The 23990-nt window shown below is 43.3% G+C and overlaps 1 protein-coding gene and 1 long non-coding RNA gene across 4 annotated transcripts in view; one reads left to right on the top strand and one right to left on the bottom strand.

Moving 5' to 3' along the window:
• The first annotated feature begins 3580 nt into the window (after window positions 1-3580).
• Window positions 3581-23990, top strand: part of SLC24A2 (solute carrier family 24 member 2) — a 231753-nt gene continuing 211343 nt past the window's right edge. For 2 of the 3 annotated variants that reach the window (XM_084794702.1, XM_084794700.1), the window contains exons 1-2: window positions 3581-3783; window positions 6192-7276. In XM_084794702.1, coding sequence (XP_084650828.1) covers window positions 6341-7276 — 936 coding nt within the window. In that variant the 5' untranslated portion in view covers window positions 3581-3783; window positions 6192-6340. Of the gene's footprint in view, window positions 3784-3858; window positions 4136-6191; window positions 7277-23990 lie in introns of those variants that run through there. The other variant, XM_084794701.1, reaches the window with a different exon arrangement.
• Window positions 4180-11221, bottom strand: LOC311604686. Its single transcript, XR_014781613.1, has 3 exons — window positions 10525-11221; window positions 4642-4828; window positions 4180-4545 (listed from the first exon to the last, which is right to left on the bottom strand). It is a non-coding gene; the product is annotated as an uncharacterized lncRNA (long non-coding RNA).

Here is a 23990-nt window from a genome sequence, read left to right as displayed (position 1 = left end):
AAAAGTTCATCGGATCACTTAGTTGTGTACAAGCAAGCCCATGCCGATGTGTCAGGCCTCTGGAATCTCTGAGTCTCCTGTTACCCCAGCACAAGTTACTCCTTTCTGATTGGCTTTAAGTTAATACTTGAAGGCGGCTGGTTACTCATCTCACAGATACTTACCATATTGTGCAGGCTGTAAAGCACAGACAGACTCCTGACTTCAGGAGCTCCTCAAGGGGGAAATGCCAAGGGTTGCTGTAGGATGCTGCAAATTCTCATCAGCAGGGGATTTTCACATTCCACCTGCGGGAAGCCTGGGAACATCTAATGCTGTGAACCCTGCATCCTTCGTATGTGACCTAACAGCCTACAGCTTCTGGTAACAAGGAAGATAGACACTGTAATAAGAGGTGGACAGAAACGGGGGGGGGGGGGTCTGTGGGGAGAAAGAGCAGTTAAACCAACTCTGCTCTGTTCACCTTCACTTTATAAAGTTAAATTACAGTGTTGTTTGATGTTTGGTTTTCCTGATTTGCTTTGTTTTCCAATTATTTAATTAAAAGGAGTTTTTAGAGATTGCTAATCATTTCTATGGCTCTAGATAGAGGTGGTTAATTAAAAAACAAAAAAACAAAAACAAAACAACAACAACAACAACAACAAAAAACACCGTGCCAAATAAAGAGTGCAGCGCCAGTTGTTTGATATTTCCCTTCCAGTTATTTGTCAGAAGTGTTATGGTGACCATGAAAGCAATAAAGGCCATTGCCTTTGCTTTTGGTCACGTACCATCGTTTTATGATAAGATTCTATTGCTGAATGCACCATGCACTTTTGTCATAGGACTTGGGGAAATCAAAAGGTTGACCAGAAAGCCTCCCTGCTGCTGGATGGCTCTCAGAGTACTTGAAAGTGTTACGTAAGCTGCCAGGGAGAAACTATCATCAACAGGCTTACCCAGATATGAACTCTTTGAATTACAATGATGATTTGTGGCACGATATTCCCGTTATGTGTAATGGCGGCACAAATATTATGGAGGTAACCAGTTGTTTCCTGACTAGATGTAAGACTTCCTCCACCGTAGGAAACATCTTCCTGATGCTCTAAGTCTAGGGGAAAAACACGGTTGGAAAGTTCATAGGCCGAAGGAATAAGCATAGTATTATTGTTTTGCTAAAATAAGCATAGTATCAAATGACCTAAATTTGCATCTCTTTACTCATAGGTTAATGCAGCTTCTAGACCTCATCAAAGAGGTTTCTTTGTGTACTTTATAGTGGTTAGCACGGAAACTTACAACTGATCAAATATAGAGCTCCACATGCCTTGGCCTCTTGAGTTTTCAGTGTTGCGTTGACACCTGGGGAGACATGAACAAGCAACAATTGACGCCAGATAGGGAACCAATGACAGACCAAACTAATGAGCTTTATTGGGATACTTCCAGGAATATGGATGAGGGGTCAACTGCAGGAATAGAATTGACTCAAAGACAGCTGCATCATCAAAAGCCTAGTGCACTATGGGTGACAGTTCACGAAAAAGCTAAATACCTGGAGCAAACTCCACAGCTCTATGGGAGCGAACTCCACAGCTCTAGGCAGCTGAACAGGTTGGACGGTGTTCATGACTCACTTGGTCTGAACTTCCTTCAGGCAGCTTGACTGATCTTTGTCTCTTCAAGGCACTTCCGCAGATCTCTGCTTCCCCCAAGTTGCTTGGCTAGTTTCTACTTCCAGGTGGCTGGTTGGATCTAAAACTCTTTCTAGGCAACTAAGCTTGTCTGAGAGACTTTGTTGGAGCTTGCCCTACCTGTGAGCCTTCCCACAGTGGGTCTGAGAGTGGCTCTCAGCCAGCTTTACTGCTTATATGCTCTGGGGGGGGGGGGGGGGTTGGTGGGTACTAGTGGGTCCGATCAGTTTCAGGGATTTCCTGAAGCTATTTTCAGTTGTTTCCTTTTTGTCTTAAGGCCTTTCTTTAACTGTTCCCTTGCAAGAAGGAGTATTTCACTTCCCCTCAGAACACCTAGTTGTTTCATTTTTCTGAAAACATCCTATATATCCTGGGGTTTTTTGTTTTTTGGGTTTTTTTTTTTTTTTTTGCCTCCCTTTTTTATATCCTATGCTTTAAATTTCCAGCTAAGATGAATGTTTGAATGCCAGAGGAAACTGCGATACAAGCCAGGAATTACAGGCTATGTCCGCCACGCCCAGCTTCGTTGTTGTTGTCTTGTTTTGACTTTCTCTCTCTTAAGCAGAACCCCGTGTGGGCTATTCCTACTTCCCTGTCCTTAGCATGTGCTTCCTGAGGAAGATGGGGATTTCTCAGCCAATAAGGGCAAAGACCAAGGGAAGCAGAGGCTGACTTGGGGTGCCCTCAGGTTCCATTTGTACAGAAAGGTGGAATAAACGTACGATAGGTCTCTCCTTTCTAAAGTGTTTTTGCCAAATGAATTGATTCCCTCTCCGCCACGCACAATCTGTTGGGCTGTTTTTGGAAACATTATGAACTTGTGTGGATGACCTGAAGCAACTGGAATCATCATCTCCTGATGTTCAGGTTGACTCATCATGATCAATGTGGGCCTAACCGGGTCATTTCTGGAGTCTTTCTTGAGACAATCATTTTTCAAGGCAATGTTGGCCCCATAAAGACTTTGTGTGTTTGAAATTCCCCAGAACAAAAAGTAAAGGGTTGGTTTTTTTTGTTTGTTTGTTTGTTTTGTTTTGTTTTAAGTTCAGCCCATCGCTTTCAAAATAAAAATTTTAACTTCTCAGTAACGTCTTGCTCTGTTGAAAAAGAAATGAAGGGCTCTGGGTTCTTGGGGCTTCCTTGACTTGGCAAGACCACCTCAGAGGTCTAAGTAAACCTCTGATGGGCTGCAGAGCCAAAAAGATAGAGTGCAACAAAGGGCCCCAAATGCACAGAAAACCTCTAAGGTTTCCCAGGCTTGGGTCTCCTCACCCATCAAGTTAAAAAATATTTCCCTCAACAACTAGTTTGGTCCCACCTTGTACTCATTGGCCCTGACTCTTGGCTTGATCTCCAGCAAGCTGGACTCAGTTTCTCCTGGTTAAGGGCATCTTTGCAAACAAAGCTGTAAGAAGCACTGGGTTGGCATTCCAGAGGCAAAACATCTCCCTCTCAGGGACACCAAAGTGCCCTAGTGTCTTGGGTACTGTCATCACATAGATAATATAAAGGGTTACCCTGCCAGACTGAAAACCCTTCAGCGTGTCATCCTTGCAAACCTTAGAGGCTTCAATTCCTGCCCCAGGGCTGAGAACTGCACCCCAAGGCCTGTACCCTAGTAAAGACCATCTTTCCCACATTTGCACATTAAAGAGAGACCGATATCCCTGCAGATAACCAGAGAGGAGGTGGCCACTATAGGTGACCCCAAACTTGACAGCACTTTCGGGCTTCTGGAACTGGGTGCGGCACGGACCTGTACGATTTCTCCTTTGTGCCCTTGCCTGCCTGCACACCCTGACCCGGTCCCCACTGCGGAGAAATCTGGCAGGCGGAGACAGCGGGCGTGGCCCGCGCTGGAGGCGCGCAAGGCGGGAGGGCGCGGAGCTGCGGCTACTCCCGCGCGGCCCGAGAGGGAGGGGCCCAGTGTCGCCCGCCAGCCCGGCTCAACACCGCCCGCGGCTGTTCAGTGTCCTCGCGAGCCTAGCTCCCACTGGCGAAGGCGACGGCCAGCGCGAGCCCCAGCCCTGGCCACAAGAGGCGGAGGCCAGGCGGAGGCGCGGCCCGAGCGACCCGGCGTTCTGAGCCTTGCTCAGCGGTGCGGGTAAGTGCGGATGTCGGTTTCTCCGGGTCTCCGGCTCTGCGGCCGCCTAGCTGCGGGTCCCCGGGCAGGTCGCGCGCATCGCGCAGCTGCGCCGCAGGCTCACAGGTGGCCCCGTGGTGAATGTGGCGCCCCAGGCCCAGCTCTGAGTTAGCCAACTCTCTCCGCTCGGGGGCGCGGGTTGCCAGACCCTGCATGACCCACCCGGGTTTGGCTTGGAGTGAGGGCGCCGGCAAGAGCCCGACTTAGGAGGGGGATGCGCAAAGGCGCACTCCTTTCCCAGACACACACCAGCTATCCCGGGAGAAGCGGAGCAAGCACCACCTCCAAAGGCATCGCAGCTCCCGGCTTGCAGGTGGGGTGGCTACCCTTTCGTTTTATTTTCTTATTGACCCTCCATGGAAAAAGTTTAAGATCATGCCAGGGAAAGTTGGGGCGCAGCTGGGGGCACATCCCAGAGAGCAGAGCAGTGGATTTTCAGAGATCGCCCTGGAGCTGATCTTGAGCCCTGGGAGTGCAACCCAGGCTAGCTAGCCCTGACCCTGCTCTGTGACAATCCCTAGCGCACTGTGAGCCGCTTAATCATGGGTGCTAAGCATAGACATCTGCAGGCAGCCAGGCATCTGATGGGCTAGGGTTATCTGAGGAGCAGTTGCAACCGCCTGTTTTGATGGTAGTCTTGCCCTGCTCCAGCTAATTCCAGTGTGTAAATGGCCTCTGCTTAATTAGTTTATTTTACACCTGAGGTGATCTCGGCGAATGCTCCTAAAATGAAAACAAAACCAGGAAATTTAGAGGCTTGTTTAGAAAGGGAATCTTGACTGTAGGGGCAGTCGTGTGGGGGCTACTTTCTCTACCCACCTCTTCTGTGGAATAGCGAATCAAAACTCTGCTTTGCATATCTGGCGTAAAGGATAGGTGTTGGGGCTACTGAGGGAGGATTTTATGGACGGAGGTGTTGCTGCAACTTGCATGTTGTTTACGAAATACACACTTGGTCTCTCGAAATAGCATCCTGGTCATGCCACTGCGCAGAGCTTTATTTGAGCTATTGAAAATAAGAGTAAATGGTTTTGGCTGTTGGCTGTTGTTGTTCTAAAGTGCCTGCTAAAAACAGTGTTTAGATGCATTAAGGGAACAGCTTGATTGTGTCGCCAGGATTTTTTTTTTAACTTAAATATTTAAAGAGCAGGTTTTCTGTATCTGATATGAGACACTTTCATGAAAAATAGCTTCCTGGGATTATTATGTGAGCAGGGAAGCAGTCTTACCTCCTCCCCAGCCCACCCCTTTCCAAATGATAGTTCAATCAGAAAAATGTTCTGAATTACATAATTGTTCTTCAAGGAAACATAATGGGTAATGGTCAGTTGTCAAGAACTTGGTTCTGAAGGAAGTGGGACCATTTTAGCACTGGAAGATGCTGCATGACTTCAAATGGATAAATTGACTTTCATCTATGAAATTTTTATACGTACACACATCTCAGCTATCTGAACCTAACACCAGCTTTGTTGAAATATTTACTTGGTTTTATACATATGTGATTATGAGTCGATTCTAGATACCACCTCTTCGAAGTGCTGCTTATGTTTTAATTCATCTTAAAGCAATTTGTGAGGATGTAGCTCAGTGACAGTTATTCTCTGGAATGTCTGAGGCTGTGGATGTGATCCTCAGCACTCTGCCCATACCCCGCTCCCCACTAAAAGCAATTCTGGTTGACAAGGACATCTCCCTCCCCTCTCCCTTCATGCCCCCCCCCGTGTGTGTGTGTGTGTGTGTGTGTGTGTGTGCGCGTGCAGCTGGAAATCAAACCCAGGGTTCCACACATGCTAAGTAAGTCCTTCACTCTAGCTCTGTTGCCAGTTTTGTGTTTGTTTTTGTTGTTTATCGAGACAGGGTTTCTCTGTGTAGCCCTCACTGTCCTGGACTCACTTTGTAGACCAGGCTGGCCTCAAACTCACAGAGATCCACCTGCCTCTACCTCCCAAGTGCTGGGATTAAAGGTGTGCACCACCACCACCTGGCCCATTCCCAGTTTTAAAATAAGGAAACCCAAGGCTAGAGAGGCGGCTTAGAAGTTAGAGCACATACTGCTCATGAGAAGGACCAGAGCTTGGTTCCCAGCACCCATGTGGGACCGATCACAACTGCCAATTCCTCTAGGAGATCCTAGGGCCTCTTCTGGACCCCAGGGACACTTGCACTCACATGTGCACATGCTCAGGAGCAGACACACATAATTAAAATGAAAAGAAATCGTTAGAAAATAAAATAAGGAAGCTGAGGCACAGAGGAGTTAAGTAACTTACCCATGGACAAAGGCTATAGGGCAATCATATCCGCAAAGTTAGTCTTATAGTAAGATTTCGTGACTTACTTACCTTTGTTTTTTTATTTGAGCTCAGGTGGTGAAATTTTCCTGTGAAGAGTAAGAACCCTGAACCATAAAAGTGCCACCACGAGCATCATTAACTGGGAAGCAAAGAGCAGTATGACAGAACCATCTGGCCGAGTCTGAAGTGTGAAGACCACCATATCCGCCAGAAGAGCCAGGATGGATGTACACCAAAGCACCACAGTCAGGCTCCTGGAGAAATGGTGTTCCCATGAGTCACCATCTGGCTGCAGGAGACATTACAATGCCAGGAAAAAACTGAAGCTAATTCGAGTCATTGGCCTTGTCATGGGCCTGGTAGCTGTGAGCACTGTCCCATTTTCAATCAGTGCCTTTACTGACACAGACTCTCAGAGCCACAGGGGAGAAGCCAGTGACATGAATGGCCCTAGGGTAGCACAGGGTCATCGCCAAAGAACTCTCTTAGACTTTAACGACAAGGTTCTCGATTCCACTCCGCAGCCACCTGCTTCTAGAGAAGAAGACCAAGCTGAGAACAGTACTGAGCATGCCCAGGGAGACTACCCAAAAGACATCTTTTCCCTGGAGGAGCGAAGGAAAGGGGCCATCATTCTCCATGTCATCGGGATGATCTACATGTTCATAGCCTTAGCCATCGTCTGTGATGAGTTCTTTGTTCCTTCTTTGACTGTCATCACTGAAAAACTGGGCATCTCTGATGACGTGGCCGGGGCCACCTTCATGGCCGCAGGCGGGTCAGCCCCAGAGCTTTTCACGTCTCTTATAGGGGTTTTCATTGCGCACAGCAATGTTGGCATAGGCACCATTGTAGGTTCCGCAGTGTTCAATATCCTCTTTGTTATTGGCATGTGTGCTCTGTTTTCTAGAGAGATCTTAAACCTGACGTGGTGGCCGCTCTTTCGGGACGTGTCCTTCTACATCGTTGACTTGATCATGTTGATCATATTTTTCCTGGATAACGTTATCATGTGGTGGGAAAGCCTGCTCCTTTTGACAGCTTATTTTGCCTACGTGGTTTTCATGAAGTTCAACGTCCAAGTAGAAAGATGGGTGAAGCAAATGATAAATCGCAATAAAGTTGTCAAGGTGACAGTACCAGAAGCCCAAGCAAAGGTCAGTGGATGTAGTCTTTTTCTTAACGTTTTTTTCCTGGCCATAGTTCTGAGTGCAGATGTTTTGGCAATCAGCAGCTTTTTTTAAAAATAACTATGATGGTCTTTGGGCTATAGTGGGTAACAGATTGCATTCTGAAGTTTTGTGAGAGCCAATGAAAATGGCATTAGAAAATGTAATTTGGGGGACACTCTTCTACATGTCTTCCAAGTTTCCAAGCTACTTTAGAGTTAAAAGGAACAATGTAAATATAGGTTGCATAAGCATCCCAGGACACACTCAGCATTGGCTTCCTTCTAGGAAAATGAAGCCAGTGATTTTGTGAGCAATTTGATTTTTATGAGCATATTCTTAGCAAGTGACAGTGAACAAGAAGAATCTCTTTAAAGATGTTTAGGGGAGAAAGTTGGTTTTATCAGAGCTGTGCCCTCCAGCAGCCGCCTGGGCTTAATAGTGGTATGGCTTTCATCACAGTGGCTGGAGGTATTTCTGTTCTCTATAAGTCAGTTTCATTTCATGGCGCTGGGGATTAAACCAGTGCATCTCACATTGAAAGTGACTTACAGAGAATAGGAAAAATAGAGAGAGTCCCTGGCCAACTCTGCCACCTGGAGAATGGGAAAAATAGAGAGAGTCCCTGGCTAGCCAGGCCTCCTGCCTTGGTAGTGCAGCAACCCTTCTGCACACCATGATAAACATGACTCAGTGCACTTTCACAGGAGAATTTGAGGTAATGTTGCTTAATTAGGCAGACTTGGAAAGAATTTAAAAGAAATTGACCTAAAAATATAAATGTGAAAGAAAAACAATAGATGAACAGCACCAATGAATTTTTATGGAGTTTCATAATTATGCAGCCTTCTGATTTATATCTTAACTATAAAAAATCATCTTTAAATGTGATTTTAAACAGAAAACCCTAGTATATACAGAAACTTTTCATGTTTGTGTATGGGAAAATTCTCACACGGTTAAAAAGCAGATGTATAAGTAGAAGTAGGAGATTTGATCACAAAGAGAAGAAAAATGATATTATTTTAGTTAAATGTTCATATTTCCTTTATAGTCTAATGATCATCATTTTTGTAGTAGCCACAGAGTAGAAGAGGAGTGGGGAAAAAGATCACTGGTAATATCTACATAAACAGGTGATAGGATATACATAAAGTCATACAAGGAAGAAATGTTGGAATCATTTTTTATCATGCATGTGTGCACAGTGTGTGTGTGAGGGGTGCATGTGCCACACCATATGTGTCAGTCAGAGGACAGCTTTGTGGAGTTCATCTCTTCTTCCATCTGCATAGGGTTAAGGGAATCAAACTCTGATGACCAGGTTTTTAACAAGCGCCTTTACCCGTCGAGACTGCTCTCTGGCCCAAGACATGTTTGTCCTGTATAATTCTTCTAATATTTATTTCAGTGTGTGCTCATTGAAAACTGTAGTTTCTAAAGCTGTTAACACAATAGATAGCAAGCATGTGTTCACTTGTGACAGCTGATGATATGCCCGTCATGGCATTTGACAGGGACATTCTTCATGCTCTGTGCTGTGTTTTCATAACAAAAAGGATGTCCCTCGGCCTCCCCTCAAGCCTCTTTGAGTGATTTGCTTAATAGTTTGTGGTTTATTTCAATCATAGTACTGGACTGTTCCCAAGAAAAACCATATTTTTGAGAAGCAAGGAAGTGTTATGACACCTTAGAAATAATCCAGGTACATTAACACTTTTTAAAAAAAATCCTTTTGAGGAACTCTGATTTGGGGGGTTTTGTTGCTGTTGTTTGCTGTTTGTTTTTCATACTACAATGGACTTTCATTACTTAGACACATAGTTGGCTTAAAATTGTGTTGGCTACATTTGAAAATGTTGGAAGTCACAGAATTTGTATTCTGATTTTAGTGGGGGTAAGAGTGCAGCTGGTTTCATAGATGTGGGAAATAACTTTTTAAATGCAGGCTACAGCGTTCATTCAGTTAATTATAATCTATTCAGCAAAGGAGACCTGGCAGAGTTTTTACCTGCTTAATTAGATGATTGTCGTTTCGCTTTTCTGATCATTTATAGTCAGCCATTCAGCGTCCCTTTTTCTTATCCGCAATTTTATTTTTAATTCTGTGTTCTTTTTAATGTAGAAATTCTGAGTATACCTGGTTTTATCATAAAACCAGTGGTTATAATTGTAAATGTTTCCCCATGTTTATTCTCTTATTGTCCTTTCACACTACACAGTTTTTATTTACTCTATTCAATATCATCTTTTAGCATTTGATAACTAATTGAAGTAGATGGGTTTTTTTTCTTGACAGAACTGTGTCTCATTTGAGCACAATCATACATTTTCAAGTGAGATGGTTCATAAGAACCTTCAGGAAACTGCACCTTGTCGGTTTCACTGCAGAAGCGATGAAGTGATTGCAGCCCTCATTACATTCCTGATTTCAGAATCTTCTAGAACTTGCTTTCCAGCTCTGAGCACAGATGTCTTAGGAGAGCTGATTCCAGGATAGCCACTTGCTTTCTGGTGTACTGAGCTCATTTGGAACCGAATAGCACCTTTCTCCTACAGGAACCAGTGCTCTGTTGTCATCTGAGTGTAGCCCGCCATCATCTCTGTAGGAAGGAGTTCCCTGTATAGGCATCTAGAAAGCAGATGATAGCATGTTTTCATGCAAACTCACTTTGTTGAGTTGTTTTTGTAATTATGGGGCAAGAGAATTTGAGAAAGTGAAGAGAACACATTTTATGTAACCTCACACAGATCACCAAATGTTCTTGCTACAGAATCAAGTCTTTTGGGATCAACACAATGGAATGACTTTCAAATGACTTACTTCAATAAGCATGTTGGAAATCTTAATTTGCGTCCATGATGGATGATCTATACCAGGAAGTGATAGACTGTGGACTTGGAGACATTGGGCTTTCTTTTCTTAGAGTGTTGCTGCAGGGTTTGTTTTTGTTTGTTTTTAAATTTTCTTTGGCAATAACCACTACCCTTTTTTTTTTTAAGTTGCAAAGTGTAATGACATGATACGGAGGCCCTGACTGGAAAAGGTTTTTTTTTTCTTAATTAGTTCTTTAAGAGTTTCATACAATGTATTTTGACCATATTTACCCTTAACTTTTCTCAGTTCTACCCCTTCTTCATTATTTACCCAACTTTGTGTTACTCCTTAAAGACCAATTTGTGCTACCCAAATATCCCTGGTTGTGTGGTCTTCCACTAAATAGTAATTAACTTACCTTAAGGGGAAAAAACACCTTTCCTCCCTTCTCTGCAGCAGCTAGCAGTTGTCAATGGCCCCATGGCTGCACGCCTCCCCTTTATGCTGGGATTGGGTCTGGCTTGAGTTTGCACAGGTCTTGAACATGCTGTTACAACAGCCGTGAATTCACATGTGCAGGTGCCTTTCTGTGTTGAGAAGACATGTTTTCTTGTAGTCACTCACTACCTCAGGCTCTTACACAATCTTTCGGTCGTCTCTTCCCAATGACTCCTGAGCCTTTGGAGAAAGGGATACAGTGTAAATGTTGGCTTTAGGGCCAAGCGTTCTTTAGTCTCTTACTTTCTGCACCTTGGCCAGTTGCCGGGGTCTATGTTAATTACTGTGTACCGCAAATTGGAGCTTCTCAGATGAGGCCTGGGAGATACACTGATCTGTAAGTGTACTAATAAGTCATTAGGGGCTGGTTCTGTCCATTCAGCAAAATAACAGTAGTGAACTTCTCTTCTGGGGCCTTTCATTTGTCTAGCCAGAGGCTCTTGGCTGGATGATGGTGCCAGGTACAAGTTTCATCTTGTGGAGGGTAAATCAAGTTCAAGATGGGAAAAATGGTTGGTTACTCCCATGATGTTCACACACAGCATTGTGATGTCAGTGCATATGTCATTATTGCAGCTTACAGGGCTCCCAGCTGAGTATAACTGGTGGCATGACAAAACCAGCTACTAGAGGGAAACCTTCCAAATCAGTACAAGCTGGATTTCACCATGTTCTGTGACTCAAGTGTCTGTGTCTTCAGAAACAGGGTCTTATGGTCAAAGCTATGGGGGATAGCTGAGACCATGGGAAGTAGCTTGTAATGTCTGGGGGCGGGGCAGTGTGTCTGTGGAACCTCTCTGGCTTTCAACTGCAGAAGAAGTAACTCTTTTCTCTGGTGGTGGGCTTTTTATTCTACAGCCTGTGGTGTCTAGAGGAGGCATTACTGCCTGCTATAGGTAGCTTCATTTTATCTCTTATTGTATGTGTATTATAATTATAATAGGAAGCTTCTACTGCAGTGAGTTTCTGTGTGTTGTTTATTTTTTAAAGTTTTTTTTTAGCATTACTTATCCCTCTCTGTACTCCCTCCTTTACCCTGCTCGCAGCTCACCTACCCCAGCTTTCTGTTCCATTCCTCCCCTTTAACCTCTTAGACCAAGGCAGTCTGTCTCCTCTCCCATGAAACCTATCCCACAAATACCGCGAGTCATCTCCTGACTCCTGTGAGCATTAGGAAAGGGTTCTAAATACATCTGTGTAACAAGCCTAGTGGCTTCAGAGAAGTTATTGGAACTCTCTGAGATTCAGCTTCTTAATTTTGAAAATGAAAATAATAACATTGTTTCTCTAAAGGTTGAGAGAAGTGTTAAAAACACATATAGGCTAAGCATCTAGCTTAGTCCTTGACAGATGTAGCCTGGTCAGTATGTGCTGGTCCCTTCTTTTACTGTTGCATTCTTAAATGAAAAGCGAATCAGAATAAGTGATTTCAGCTTTGATTTATAAAAACATCCCTTGAAGAGTTTAGGTGGCTCATTGGACTAAACAGGTTGCTATGGCTCCTGGAGGAGAGGGCATGGATTTGCCATATTATAACAGTCAAAAGCCTAGCTGATGTAAAGCGAGTAACTATGGTTTGTGCGTTATCATAAACTTCACTGAAACAGGATAGCTTTTTTTTCTTTCGTCCTGAAACTTTATTGCCCAGAATTTTGCTGAAATAAGGAGGCTGTTTAGAAGAGGCTCAGAAATATCAGTACTAGGACAGCTTCTGTTTAAGGCATATTTAGTTATAATGATTGGGACCCTCTTCTCCAACTCCTTTAGTTAGAAATATGAATGCTACAGGGCGTAGAGGTGTCTCTCTTCAGGACATGCAGGCACTGTGGGGAGTGCCTGGATTGGCTGCTGAGATCTGCTTTTGATGTGTCACTGTGCTAGGCTCTCACTGGCCCAGAAAGCAGCTGTCCATGGTATTTAACTTCTTTGACTTGGCACAGTAATCTGACAGCAAAGTCAGCTGAGTTCTAATCACACAGGGAGGGGCGGGGGAGGGATCCAAATAAAGATTCTGGAAGTAGCCGAGTGGTGAGCTGGACTCTAGTAATCAGGGCGCAGCTTGCTTTGCTCAACCTGAGTGCTCCTGGCAGTTTTTGCCATTGAAGCTGTTAGTATGGTTTTGAGGGAACTCAGAATTAAAACACCATAAACATTCCTCACATGATAAGTATTCCTTTCAATAAATCATAAATGGTTTTATAAACACTCCTGTGTAGCCCAAAGCTTGCTTGAGATTCAGAATGTGCTAGAAAATGCAAGTCCTTCTAGACCTAGTGTATAAATGAATAAAGCTGATGTACAGACTTCACAGGAGACAAAAATCATTCTTACGTAATAAGAGAGTTTTACATCTTCTCTCCCTCCTTCCCTCTGTTTCTTTCTGTCTTCCTGGTGTCATTGTGTTGCCCAGGCTGAACTGGCAACCTCAATCTTGTTGAGCTGCCGTGATGCTGGGATTATAGGTGTACACCCCCAAGCTAGGCAAGGTATTTTTCTAAATAGATGTGAAAACTGATCATCTTTTTTAATGGAAAGAAAATGTAGGGGTTGTAAATCTTTAGTCAACTAGGATCTTAAGAGCATTATGTACTCACTTAGCTAGGGCTATAACATGCTGTCCTTGTTCTTATTTTATTTTCTTCTATTAACCAGAGTGTGATTTACAATGAGTGAGACCTTTTGGGAGACCCCCAAGGTCAAGGAGACTTATGTTACATTGAATCTATATTGCCTTTGCCTGCCCTGTTGGGAGCTGGGGTTAAAGGTGTGTGCTGGTAACTGGCTTGTTGTTTGGGTGCTGGATCTGAACTCTGTGGCCCTACCCAGCATGAGCTTTTTAACTTTTGAGCCATCTGTCCACCTCTACACTCCAGTTTTTGGTGAAAGTTTAAAATGCAGCTCTCTGTCTGATTCTATCAAAAAGGGAGCAGGAGAGGACAGGAAAGGAGGAGGCAGAAAAGGGGAATGGTGGGGAGTGGGGCTGCCTTGCCGCAGACACGCAGCAGGGCAGGGGCAGGAAGGCTGCTGGGGTTTGCTGACTTGCAACTTGGTGGAGAAAATGCAAACCCTGGAATCAAGAAGAAAATCTCAAGGGGAACAGAGAACCAGTGATAGAGGAAGTTTGCTGTCACCTTCTTCTGGCTTCTGTCATCTATACACATGTACTTACACACACACACACACACACACACACACACAGAGAGAGAGAGAGAGAGAGAGAGAGAGAGAGAGACAGAGACAGAGACAGAGACAGAGACAGAGACAGAGACAGAGACAGAGACAGAGAGAGCGGGAAAGAGAGAAAGAAGGGAGAATCTCTTTTGAAAAAGAAGAATGGTCTTGTTGAGTTAAAAACTTTCCTGGAGACATTTAGCCGGTATAATTTTTCCATTCTTTGATATCCCACCTTCTTTCATTTTGAATAAGTCTGTCATATACAGAATGCAGCTACATTTTTTTTGTAGGTTGACAGTCATTTTCTTTGGACTGGAGGCTCAGCGTGGTTGCCTGGACTCTTTTCTGTCATGCCCTTAGACTTTTTATTGTCTGATCTTGCTGTTTCCTGTCATAGTTTTTTTCTTGCTTTTTTTTTTTTTTTTGCGGGGGCAGGGGGAGTGTTTTTTTCTAAGGTAGTTTTTCTACATACTGTTCTAGAATTTATATACCATGCTTCAATATTTGTTCTTATTGTCTTGTGTTTGAGGAGTTATGTTTGCTTGGGGAGGCTATCTAGTATGGGGGGGGTTAATATATTGAGAAGGGATTTTCTGAATACTTCATCCAACATATTACCATAAATACATTACACCCTGTGGGTTTGTTAAAATTTAGAGTATGTATGTAATAAGTGGAAAATCTGAAGTCGCTTCTCTACTTGGTACCATCCAAGTGTAACTTTCGGTCACAGTCATTTGCACGTGCACAGACTTGTGTCTGTGTATGCCTACATCTCTATACAAACTGAAAGGACATGAAACATAAATAATTTAAAAATTACATTGACTATAGATGATTTAACATGGTGTTAAAAATCCTTAGCCTGTTAAGTGTGTGTCCTCTTCCTGTAATATGTTAGGAACTGTTTAGTTTTATCATCTTGTATTATTTATTGTAGTATTTCACTACATCTGTAGAAAGGAATGCAACAGATTACAAATGAGTCTCTATGCAAGAAGAAACTCAACACCAAAGGTTTTGACCTTTTTAAAGTTTCTACCACATTGCTACATCCTTCGGTGTTGAATATTAAAAGTTTCAGTGTTTTCCAGTTCCACAGGTGAAATCTAGAATTTTGATTAGTTTTCATTTGCATTTCTCTGATTAATTGGGAGGTTCTGCTTTGAAACATATGCTATGACAAATTAAGTTTTGCTTGTGTGGATTGCCAGTTTCCTATGTCTTCTGTGTCAGTTTTAAAGTTCATCCTGATGACTAACGTGAAGATCTCTTACAAATATATGCTGAGAAGCCTAACTTTAGCTTTCTCATCTTTCCCATTTCCATACCTAAATACCATCGGGGAGGTTTTTTTTTTTTTTTTTTTCTTCCTTTTTTGCTTTTGTTGAATTATTCTGAAGAGGAAGCCTTGAGACTGAGATTCCAAACCCGGCGTGTGTTCCCTGGCCATATGACCTTGGGGAATTTTCTACCAGTTAAGATACCAGTTTCATTGTGGGGAAATGGAACTGTGGCTTGGATGGTTTGATATATTAAGAATATCTAGCATGTTTGAGATGACTTTTATATCAGTGTTTTAGCTTATTGTTTCTGTATTTATAATGTCTAATGCTCCATTGAATATCCTAACCAAGCCAACTAGCAATCTCATATATTTCCACGAACAGAGGACAGGATACTAACCATACTCACATCACCTATTCTCATTAACTGCTTTACATATGATGTTTCACTTGAATGTCTTAATCAACTTAATTAAGCTGTAATTTAACTTAAGCATGCCTTGGGAGATAGCTCTTCTGGACAGCTGGGCAACAGTGTGCATGGAGGAAAGTCATTTAAAGTTTACTGCAGGACACTAGGCCTCCTCGTTGGCACGTGCAGCTTCTGGCAGTGACTATCCTTGGTGGCAGCTGCAGCTGCCTCCCGGTGCTGCTGAGGCTGCTGAGCCCTGCTGGCCTTCCCAGAGTCAAGGGCAGAGAGGATCTGAAAACTAGCCAGCTCTTCCTCTCGGGTGCTCACCCATCTCGATGCTCTGAAGTAGATATCCAGGGATCAAGGGATCTGGAGGTAGAGATGGCTTTAGGTTTAGATTTAAACGTGTGTGTGCCTGACTCCAACATCCTGATTCTTAGATCTTAGTGCTTCTCGGGACAATTAGGAACAAAGATGCATCACACCTCCAACTTAGAACCACTCTTCATATTAGACTGTATTAAGTCAGCCCCTTCAAATATTTTTTTACTGTGATTTATGTTTAATTTTTTTTTTAAGTTTGTTTGCTTTTGAGGTCCTGGGAATTAAACTCGGGGACTTTCACATGCTAGGCAAGTGCTCTACCACTGAGATATATCCTCATCCCTAAAACATATAGAAGTATATGTATAGAAGCCCATTGTGCTAGTCTGTGTGTGTGTGTGTGTGTGTGTGTGTGTGTGTGTGTGTGTGTGTGTGTGCACTTGCGCATGCATGGATATGTACATATTTACATATAAAAATAAAGTCTAAATACATAAAACATTTTGTTTTTACCTTTACATCATTTGTATTTTCCATTCATTAAAAACATTCTCTTCAACCTTTTAAATGAGTTGTGGCCTGAGTTTTTAAAAGTCTATTAGAAAGTTTCTTTTTTATATTCCCTTCTTCTTATCAGAGCTGCTCTACAAAGCTGTGTTAGTTGTATGGTGCTCCAAGACATCCATCTGACCAAAGGGATGAATTAGGGCAGAAACCCAGAAGTCACCTCACTGGACTAGCTCTGTGCTTCAGCAAGAGGCTGTGACGTTCCAGTGGATAGGTGGTGTTGGCTTGCTTTTTTCCCATATGTGTGTGTGTGTATGTGTGTGTGTGTGTGTGTGTGTGTGTGTGTGTGTGTGTGTGTGTGTAGATCAGAGGGCAACTTGTAAGAGTTACCTATCTCACACAATATGGATTCCAGGGGTGATGGGACTCAGTTCATCAAGTTTGGCAGCAAGCACCTTTACCTGCTCAGCCATCTTGCCAACACTCTTTTTAAATTTTAATTTTATTAATTTATTCAGATTACAATTAAATTGTTATCCCATCACTTGTATCTTCCCATTCCTCCCTCCCTCCCACTTTCACCCTATTCCCCTCCCTAGGTCTAAGACTGAGGGAGACCTCCTCCTCCACTATATCGTCATAGGCTATCAAGTCTCATCTTGGTAGCCTGCTTATTCTTTCTTTGCGTGGCATCAGGCCTCCCCACCAACAGCAGGTGGTTGCCAGCTCTTTTTAATTCAACAAAAGATGCTCTTTGGACTAGTGGATCCCTCGCATCTTACCACAAAATTTTCCCCTTGATGGCTTTTGTTTCAGAGGCATTAATTCAAAGAAATCATTACTGACAAGTAAAACCAGGCTAATTTTAATGATAGTGACCCCTAAACCTGTGAGATTCATCAATGTGCCTTTGTTGCTTCCTTCCCAAGCACACACACTGTCTACATTTGGGTAACTAGTGTTCTACCTAATGTAGACATGTATGTTGTCCTAAGAAGCTAGCGTTCAACAAAGCGTATGCTGTTCTGTAGCGCTGACTTGATTAGGAAGGTGTGATGGTTAGGGTTTGTGTTGTTGGGTTTTGTTGTTGTTTGTTTGTTTGTTGTCAACTTGACACATGATAGAGTTATCTGGGAAGAGGGAATTTCAGTTAAGAAAATGCCTCTATCAGATTGGCCTGTAGGCAAGTCTGTAGGACATTTAATTGATTAATGATTGATGGGGGGGGGGGGAAGCCAACTATGAATGACGCCCTTCCTGGCAAGATGGGCCTGGGTTGGGTAGGAGAGCAAGCTGAGCAAGTCACCAGGAGAAAGCCAGTAAGTTGCATTCCTACATGGTCTCCGCCTCAGTTCCTACCTTGCCTCCACTTTCCTGTTTTAAGTTCCTGCCCTGACTTCCCTTCATGAGCTGTATGGTAGAAAAAAACAAAACACTTTGTTCCCCAAGTCGCTTTTGGTCATGTTGTTCATCACAGCAGTAAGGTAGACCAAAACAAAGGATGAAGATGATGTCCTAAGCTTGCAGAACCTCAACCCATGCTTGCGTTCCAGCAAACTTGTCAGAAGGTGAAAAGAAACATGGGTTATGAAATCAAATTCTGTCAGGAGGGCTGAAGCTGCAACTGTTAGGTTGGTTCCCTTTCTATGAAGTATTAGATTTGTCAAGCAAATAATGCGGACACAGCTCTTATGCCTGTAACATTGGTGGTTTGGGAGGAGTCTGGTCACAGCTTTAAGGGTGCACTCAGAACCATGCATTGGTAGGGACCATCCATAGTGAGACAGAGTGACGTTTAGCCCACACGCTGGCTGTGTAGGACTGTACCAGTCACTTTACCGGCATCTATTCTCTGGAAATGAAAGGCTGGCTTATCTCTGATGTCCCCAGCAGCTTTCACAACTGTGCTTCTGTGTTAATGGAAAATAAATAAGTACAGTCACATAAAATGCCCTAGTATTTGCATTGAATCTACATAAGCCTCTGCTATATTTTCAATTGTCTCTCAGCTACACCTAATACAACTTGTTATATAAGTGGTTATTGGCCTGTGCTGTTTAGAAAAATAATGACAAGAACAATGTGTATGTGTCCATTGCAGACACAACGGAGTGACTTTTTCTTTTAAGGCTTCTTTGCTTCTTTACCTGCCCACAAGACCTTGGAAAGGGCCTCTTGAGCCTGTGATGCCCTGGCACGTCCTCTATCATTCTTTGGTGGCATTGAGCATGTTTCCCATGTGGTGTCACACAGCTGTAACCTCAGCTTTCTGGGATGCTGGGGCTGGAATACGCAGAGTTCCTGGCCAACCTGGGTTGCATAGAGAGTTGTAGATTAGCCTGAGCCTCCTAGTATGAGATTGTCTCATGAGAACAGAGACAGAAAAGGTGGGGCCCGGAGCCGGGAGGAGGGGGTGGGGAGAGGGGACATTTATTAAACCCAAAGTCAGCACTAAACACTTAACATTTTCCTGAAACCCCTAGTTCTTTTTTTCCGAGAGTATGAACCCCAACACATTTAGGACTGGGATGGCCATGTAATCTTGGATGTACCACTTAACGTCCTTGGGATTGTTTGCCTATCCATCTGTTTAGAACAATAGAACAATTTCCTTTGTAGAGAGGCTATGGATTCTGAATGAGACTGAACAGGGTCATTGTTTAGCCGACCCAGCTCAGGCCCTACAACTACCAAGCTGCATGCTGGACTCCTGGCTTTGAGTCTTGTGTGCCAGCCTCCTCTCCTGCAGTTCTCTCTTGCTTTCATTGTTTGTCTCCTGCTATTTCAGGCCTTTTTTTTGGAGGGGGGGGAGACTGATGGGCCCTCCTCTATGCCTCCTTTGCCTCTGTATAAATATACAGTATCCCTACTAATCCTTAACAGTCATCTCTTCCTGTTTGGGCCCTCCCTTTGCCTTTGGAGAGGATTAAGAAAGTGTGTCTCCTTGTCTGTGAAACCGAGCCTCTGTCAACCATTAAATTATTCTGAGGTCTCCTATGTCTGCCCTGAAACTGTAGTTACTTTTACCATATACATCACCAGTATTTAATCCTAGTGCCTCTTTTGTTCATCTACTTGTACCTGTTCCTATGTTGCTTTACTGGTATCTGTTTTCTCTCTTAGGTTAAGCCACGCCCCTTCCCTTAGTAACTATTGAGTTGCGTTTGCAGAGTTGATGGCCTGGATCAGGGTCATGGCAAGGAAGGTAGCAGGTCCTTAATGCTCCAAGAAGTTAATATTGGTAGTGACAAGTATTTGCTCGCGATGAACACTGTAGGCCTGATAAGCCCTAAACTGCAGTGGTCCATGTGCTCAGGCCAGTGGTAAACAACAGTTTTCCTACAGAGGAAACAAAATTCACTAGAAGTCATTTAGTCCTCCATCAGAGTAAATAGGAAGCCTCAGGTAGGAGGGAGGACCCTCAGCTCTCCAACCTGTATCTTTTCATCTGTGGCCTTGAGCATCCCACTGTGCTTTTCTGTTGAGCTTTTAAAGCATCAGCTCCCTTAAAAATAAAATCAAACTGACCCTAAGTATACAACAGTATAGAGATTTTTAGGATGTTTGGAATTGTGTGATCATCATTGACACTTTCAGAACTTTTAATCACCACCTCATCATCTGGCTCATTGTTTCCTGTAAAGACTTGTCTGTCTTAGGCATTTCACATAAATGGGGGCATGTAGTATTTCAGGTAGAGTAAAGTTTCATAGACCTTCAGGATTATATCCTTTACGGAAAAGTTATTTACCATTATATGACATTAACACATCTTGCTTATTTTTCACTTTATGAACATTAGGAATACTGCAGCAACAAGCATCTGATTACAGGTTTTGTGAATAGATGCTATGGATATTCTGTGGAATATACTTAGGAGTGGAATTTCTGGTCCATATGCTAACATGAGCTGTTTAACATTTTGAGGAAACTGGCAGATTCTGTTCTCTTTTGTTCCAGCCCCATTTTGCATTCTTAACCAATGGCATATAATTCCTCTTTATCATTATTGCCTCCTCCTCCTCCTCTTCCTCTTCTTTTTGTCTTTTGCTTTCTTGAAACAAGGGCTTACAACAGCACCTCTGGCTGTTGTCAAGCCTACAGCAATCACATTGACTCTGACCCCCAAATGCTGTTTACAGGTGTAAGCTACCCCCCCACTCCAGTTTCTCTGTTCATGTCGATCCTTATGAGTGTGAAGTTGGACTTCAGGGTGATTATGTCTGAATTTTCATGTTAGATGATGGCGTTAAGTTTTTTAAGATGGATATTTGGGGCCATTTGTATATCTTCTTTGAGGCAATGTCTGTAACAGTCTGTTTGCTTTTAAATTGAGCTAGTTACTTCAGTGTTTTTGGCTACTAGATATATATCCTAATCAAGTATTTGGCTTACAAATATTTTCCACAATTTTATGGGTTTTTTTTATGTGCTTCGGAGGTGAGGCTACTCCTAGCATGGGAACCCTTGAAGATTTAACTTGTTCCATATTGTTCTCAAGGCATTCTTGTGTGGGAAGTGATTTTGGATCTTTGGGTTAACCCTGAAGAATCCTGTCTGGGAACTCTGAAAAAAAAACTGGTCTTTGGGAAAAGATTGATTTCCTTGAAGCTGAAGACTTTGTAGGATCCAGGCCTTGTTTGGGGTCTCTGTCATCCTGACTATAGAGAGTGTGTCTACGTGGACATTAGACCCAGCATGCTTAGCCGTATTTCTCTTCGCTACCTAATATGGGCAAGTTTTTGTTGATATTAATGTGTATGAGTGTTTTGCCTAAATACATGTTTATGTATCATGTGTGTGCTTGCTGCCCACGGAGACCAGAAGATGGCATTGGCTCTTCTGGAACTAGAGTTGTAGTCACTTATGAACCATCATGATGTGGATGCTGAGACATGAAACCCGGGTCTTCCAGAAGAGTAGCAAGCAGGTGCTCCTGCTGAGCCATCTCTCCAGCAAGCCCCGCCCCCAGGCCACAGGATGAGCGGTTGCCTCATGTGCTGTCTGGCATTAGCCTTTGGGTTTATTCATTTTGGTTGAGTTCTAATCAGGCTCACCTACTACCCACTTTCTCCTAGTATATACAGCCCCTCCCATTCCAGTAACATTTCCTTCTTCCTGAATGAGGCTTTGAAGCTAACGGTGCTATACATAGTAAATGATAATACCAAAAAGTATCTAGTGTGGCCTTGTCTAGCATGAGCAAACGGTAACTCCACCAACCTGACTGATGTGCACAGTCTGAAGGTAGAGACAACTTAGCCACATGATTATGTTTTTAATGCACAATAGTTCAGAGCTCTAGTGGTTTCCTAGGGGCCCAGGAAATATCTTCTCCCTGGAGTCTAGCTTGCGTCAGCTGCATAGTAACTGGTGGCATCCTGGTTGGTGTTCTGTAGCCTTGAGCAAGAAGCTGATTTATTTAAATGGCATTCACATGAGCCAGGCTGCTCTTTTTTAGGCTGACTATAAAGGACCATTACAAACCTACTATTTTCTGCTGCCTTTTATTTTGAGTCCAGTTATATAGATAGCTCTGACCTTGAAAGTCCTAAGTGAAGGTGAGATGTGATAGCAGGCTTAGGAAACATGCGTTTTAATGTGTTAATGCTCTGCAAGTCACGTAGACTTATGGAAATAAATAGAACAGGACAAGATAGTGTTGTTCTGTAGAGGGCAATTAAAACAAAACAAAACAACAACAAAAACAAAACAAAACAAAACAAAACCAAAAAACCCTAGGAAAGAACCGCACATGCCTGGGGATAAAATTTCACCCAGCTCTATCAGTTTTTCTCTCGGTGGAGTTAGCCCCAAGTGTGCGGCATTTCCAGTGACGGTTGTTGTGTGATTACCTCAGACCAGCACCTCTGGCACATGCCACGACCAGGAAATGCTCCCTTCCTCTCCGCAGTCTCAGTGTGTGCTTCGGTTCTTTGTTTTCAGGAAAACAGTGCCAAGAGTGCCAGACTACCCATTCAGTTTAGCCTCCTGCAAATGGGGATTGCAGGATCATTCTTCTGTAGTTGAGTAGCTTGTATATAAAAAAAAAATACTATCAGCACAGGGCCTCCTATTAAAATGTGTAAAGCCCTCGAGTTAGGTTGTAGAGATTCTAGGAGCTATTTTTGCCGTCTGGAAAAAAAAAGGAAGAAAGAAAGAAAAGAAAAGAAACCTAAATATTCGAGATGCCGCTGAATGGTTCTTCTCTGTGTTTAACCTGCTCGGCCCTGGGAGACAAAGGCTGGCCTGAGCATTACTGACACGCCGGATGGTCAGTGTTAAATTTCAGTTCCCACACCTATCTCTAAATATCATTATGTTCCTGCTGTCTCACTGCCCCCACACTTCATGAGCTACATATGCGTTTATCTGTCCCCAGTTTTCTACATCAAGAAGCGGGAGCAGATGGCCTTCCTCTTGCTTTGCAGGGTAGTGTGAATATTAATGAGGTAATGGGGACGTGTTTCACGATCCAAGCTCATGTCAAAATGAAACCGCAGACAGGAAGAGACAGTGAGAGGTGCTAAGTGGGTACGACAGGGAGCTGGATTAGGATGGTCACATGCACATTTTAGTATAGAGTTCAAATGACCTTTTAGGAAGGGTTGTTCTACTGCGACTATCTTTGTTAAATGCTCAGTAGTAGGTACCAAGTGGCTAATGTGTGTGTGCATGATTTTAATCCCAGAAACTTTAATTTATCCATGAGGTCCTTATTCTGATGCCCAGAACATGAACAAGGTGTAGAGCCAAGAGACACGTGACTAGAAGATCAGTTCTTCCTGTTTCATATAGCAAGTGCTTGAGACCTTTTGCTAATGTCTGCTTTGTCATGTTCATAACCCAAATAAGTTGGTGTGCTTTGCTTTCTAGCCTATAAAGAAACTAGTAACAGGTAATGTGCTCTGTAAGTCTTGGTGGGGAGGGTGTCGAGTTTATGTTGATTCCCATGTGCACAGTGTCAGCTACTGGTCTCTTCAGAGTCTTTAAATAGATTTTAAAGGATCCCTACCCTTTGCGGTTCAATTAGAAAAGATGGACACACACACAAGTCCAAGAAGGAGTGTATAGGTTGATTGGGTGGACGGTAGGCATCACTGCACAAAGCAAAAGGTGCCTTCTCTAGGTGGGCAGATGCAGTGTGCACCAGGGCTCCCAGCCTAGAGTATATCACACAAGTTTCACTCCACTCTTAGTTTTGTACCTCTGGACCATACGCAGATGCACAGCAGGAGCTGAGCTACTGATAACAGCAATGAGACTTCCCGTAGCAAGAAGGATCAGAGGGAGCTTGAGCATCATGAAAGAATCTATGTGGGGCCAGAGAGTGTAGAAATTACAGTACTTTGATTTCTCGTGATACCTGTGGATAACAGAGTGATAGATAATGACGAACATGGGGCACTGAGAATGGCCAGGCTCACACTGGCTTTCTTAAGATAGGCTGTGCAGTCAAGGGTGAGAACACAGTGACACACGTGCAGCCACTGGTGCCGTCATCTACATGAGTGATAATGGTGGCCTGGCCAGGAAGATGGGAAACAAACAGGTAGGAAAAAAGTGTTCACATTTGAAAATATATATTATTAAGGTAGAGCTAATGGCTTATTTTGATGGATTTCATGCAAATTAAGAGAAAGGAAGAAGAAGGAGATAAATAATGATAAAGGCCTTGGGCCC

Source organism: Acomys minous, assembly GCF_964271855.1.
Source record: "Acomys minous genome assembly, chromosome: 1".
NCBI classification, from domain to species: domain Eukaryota; kingdom Metazoa; phylum Chordata; class Mammalia; order Rodentia; family Muridae; genus Acomys; species Acomys minous.
Note: the sequence above shows the minus strand (reverse complement) of the source record. Positions and strands in the feature narration are given on the sequence as shown.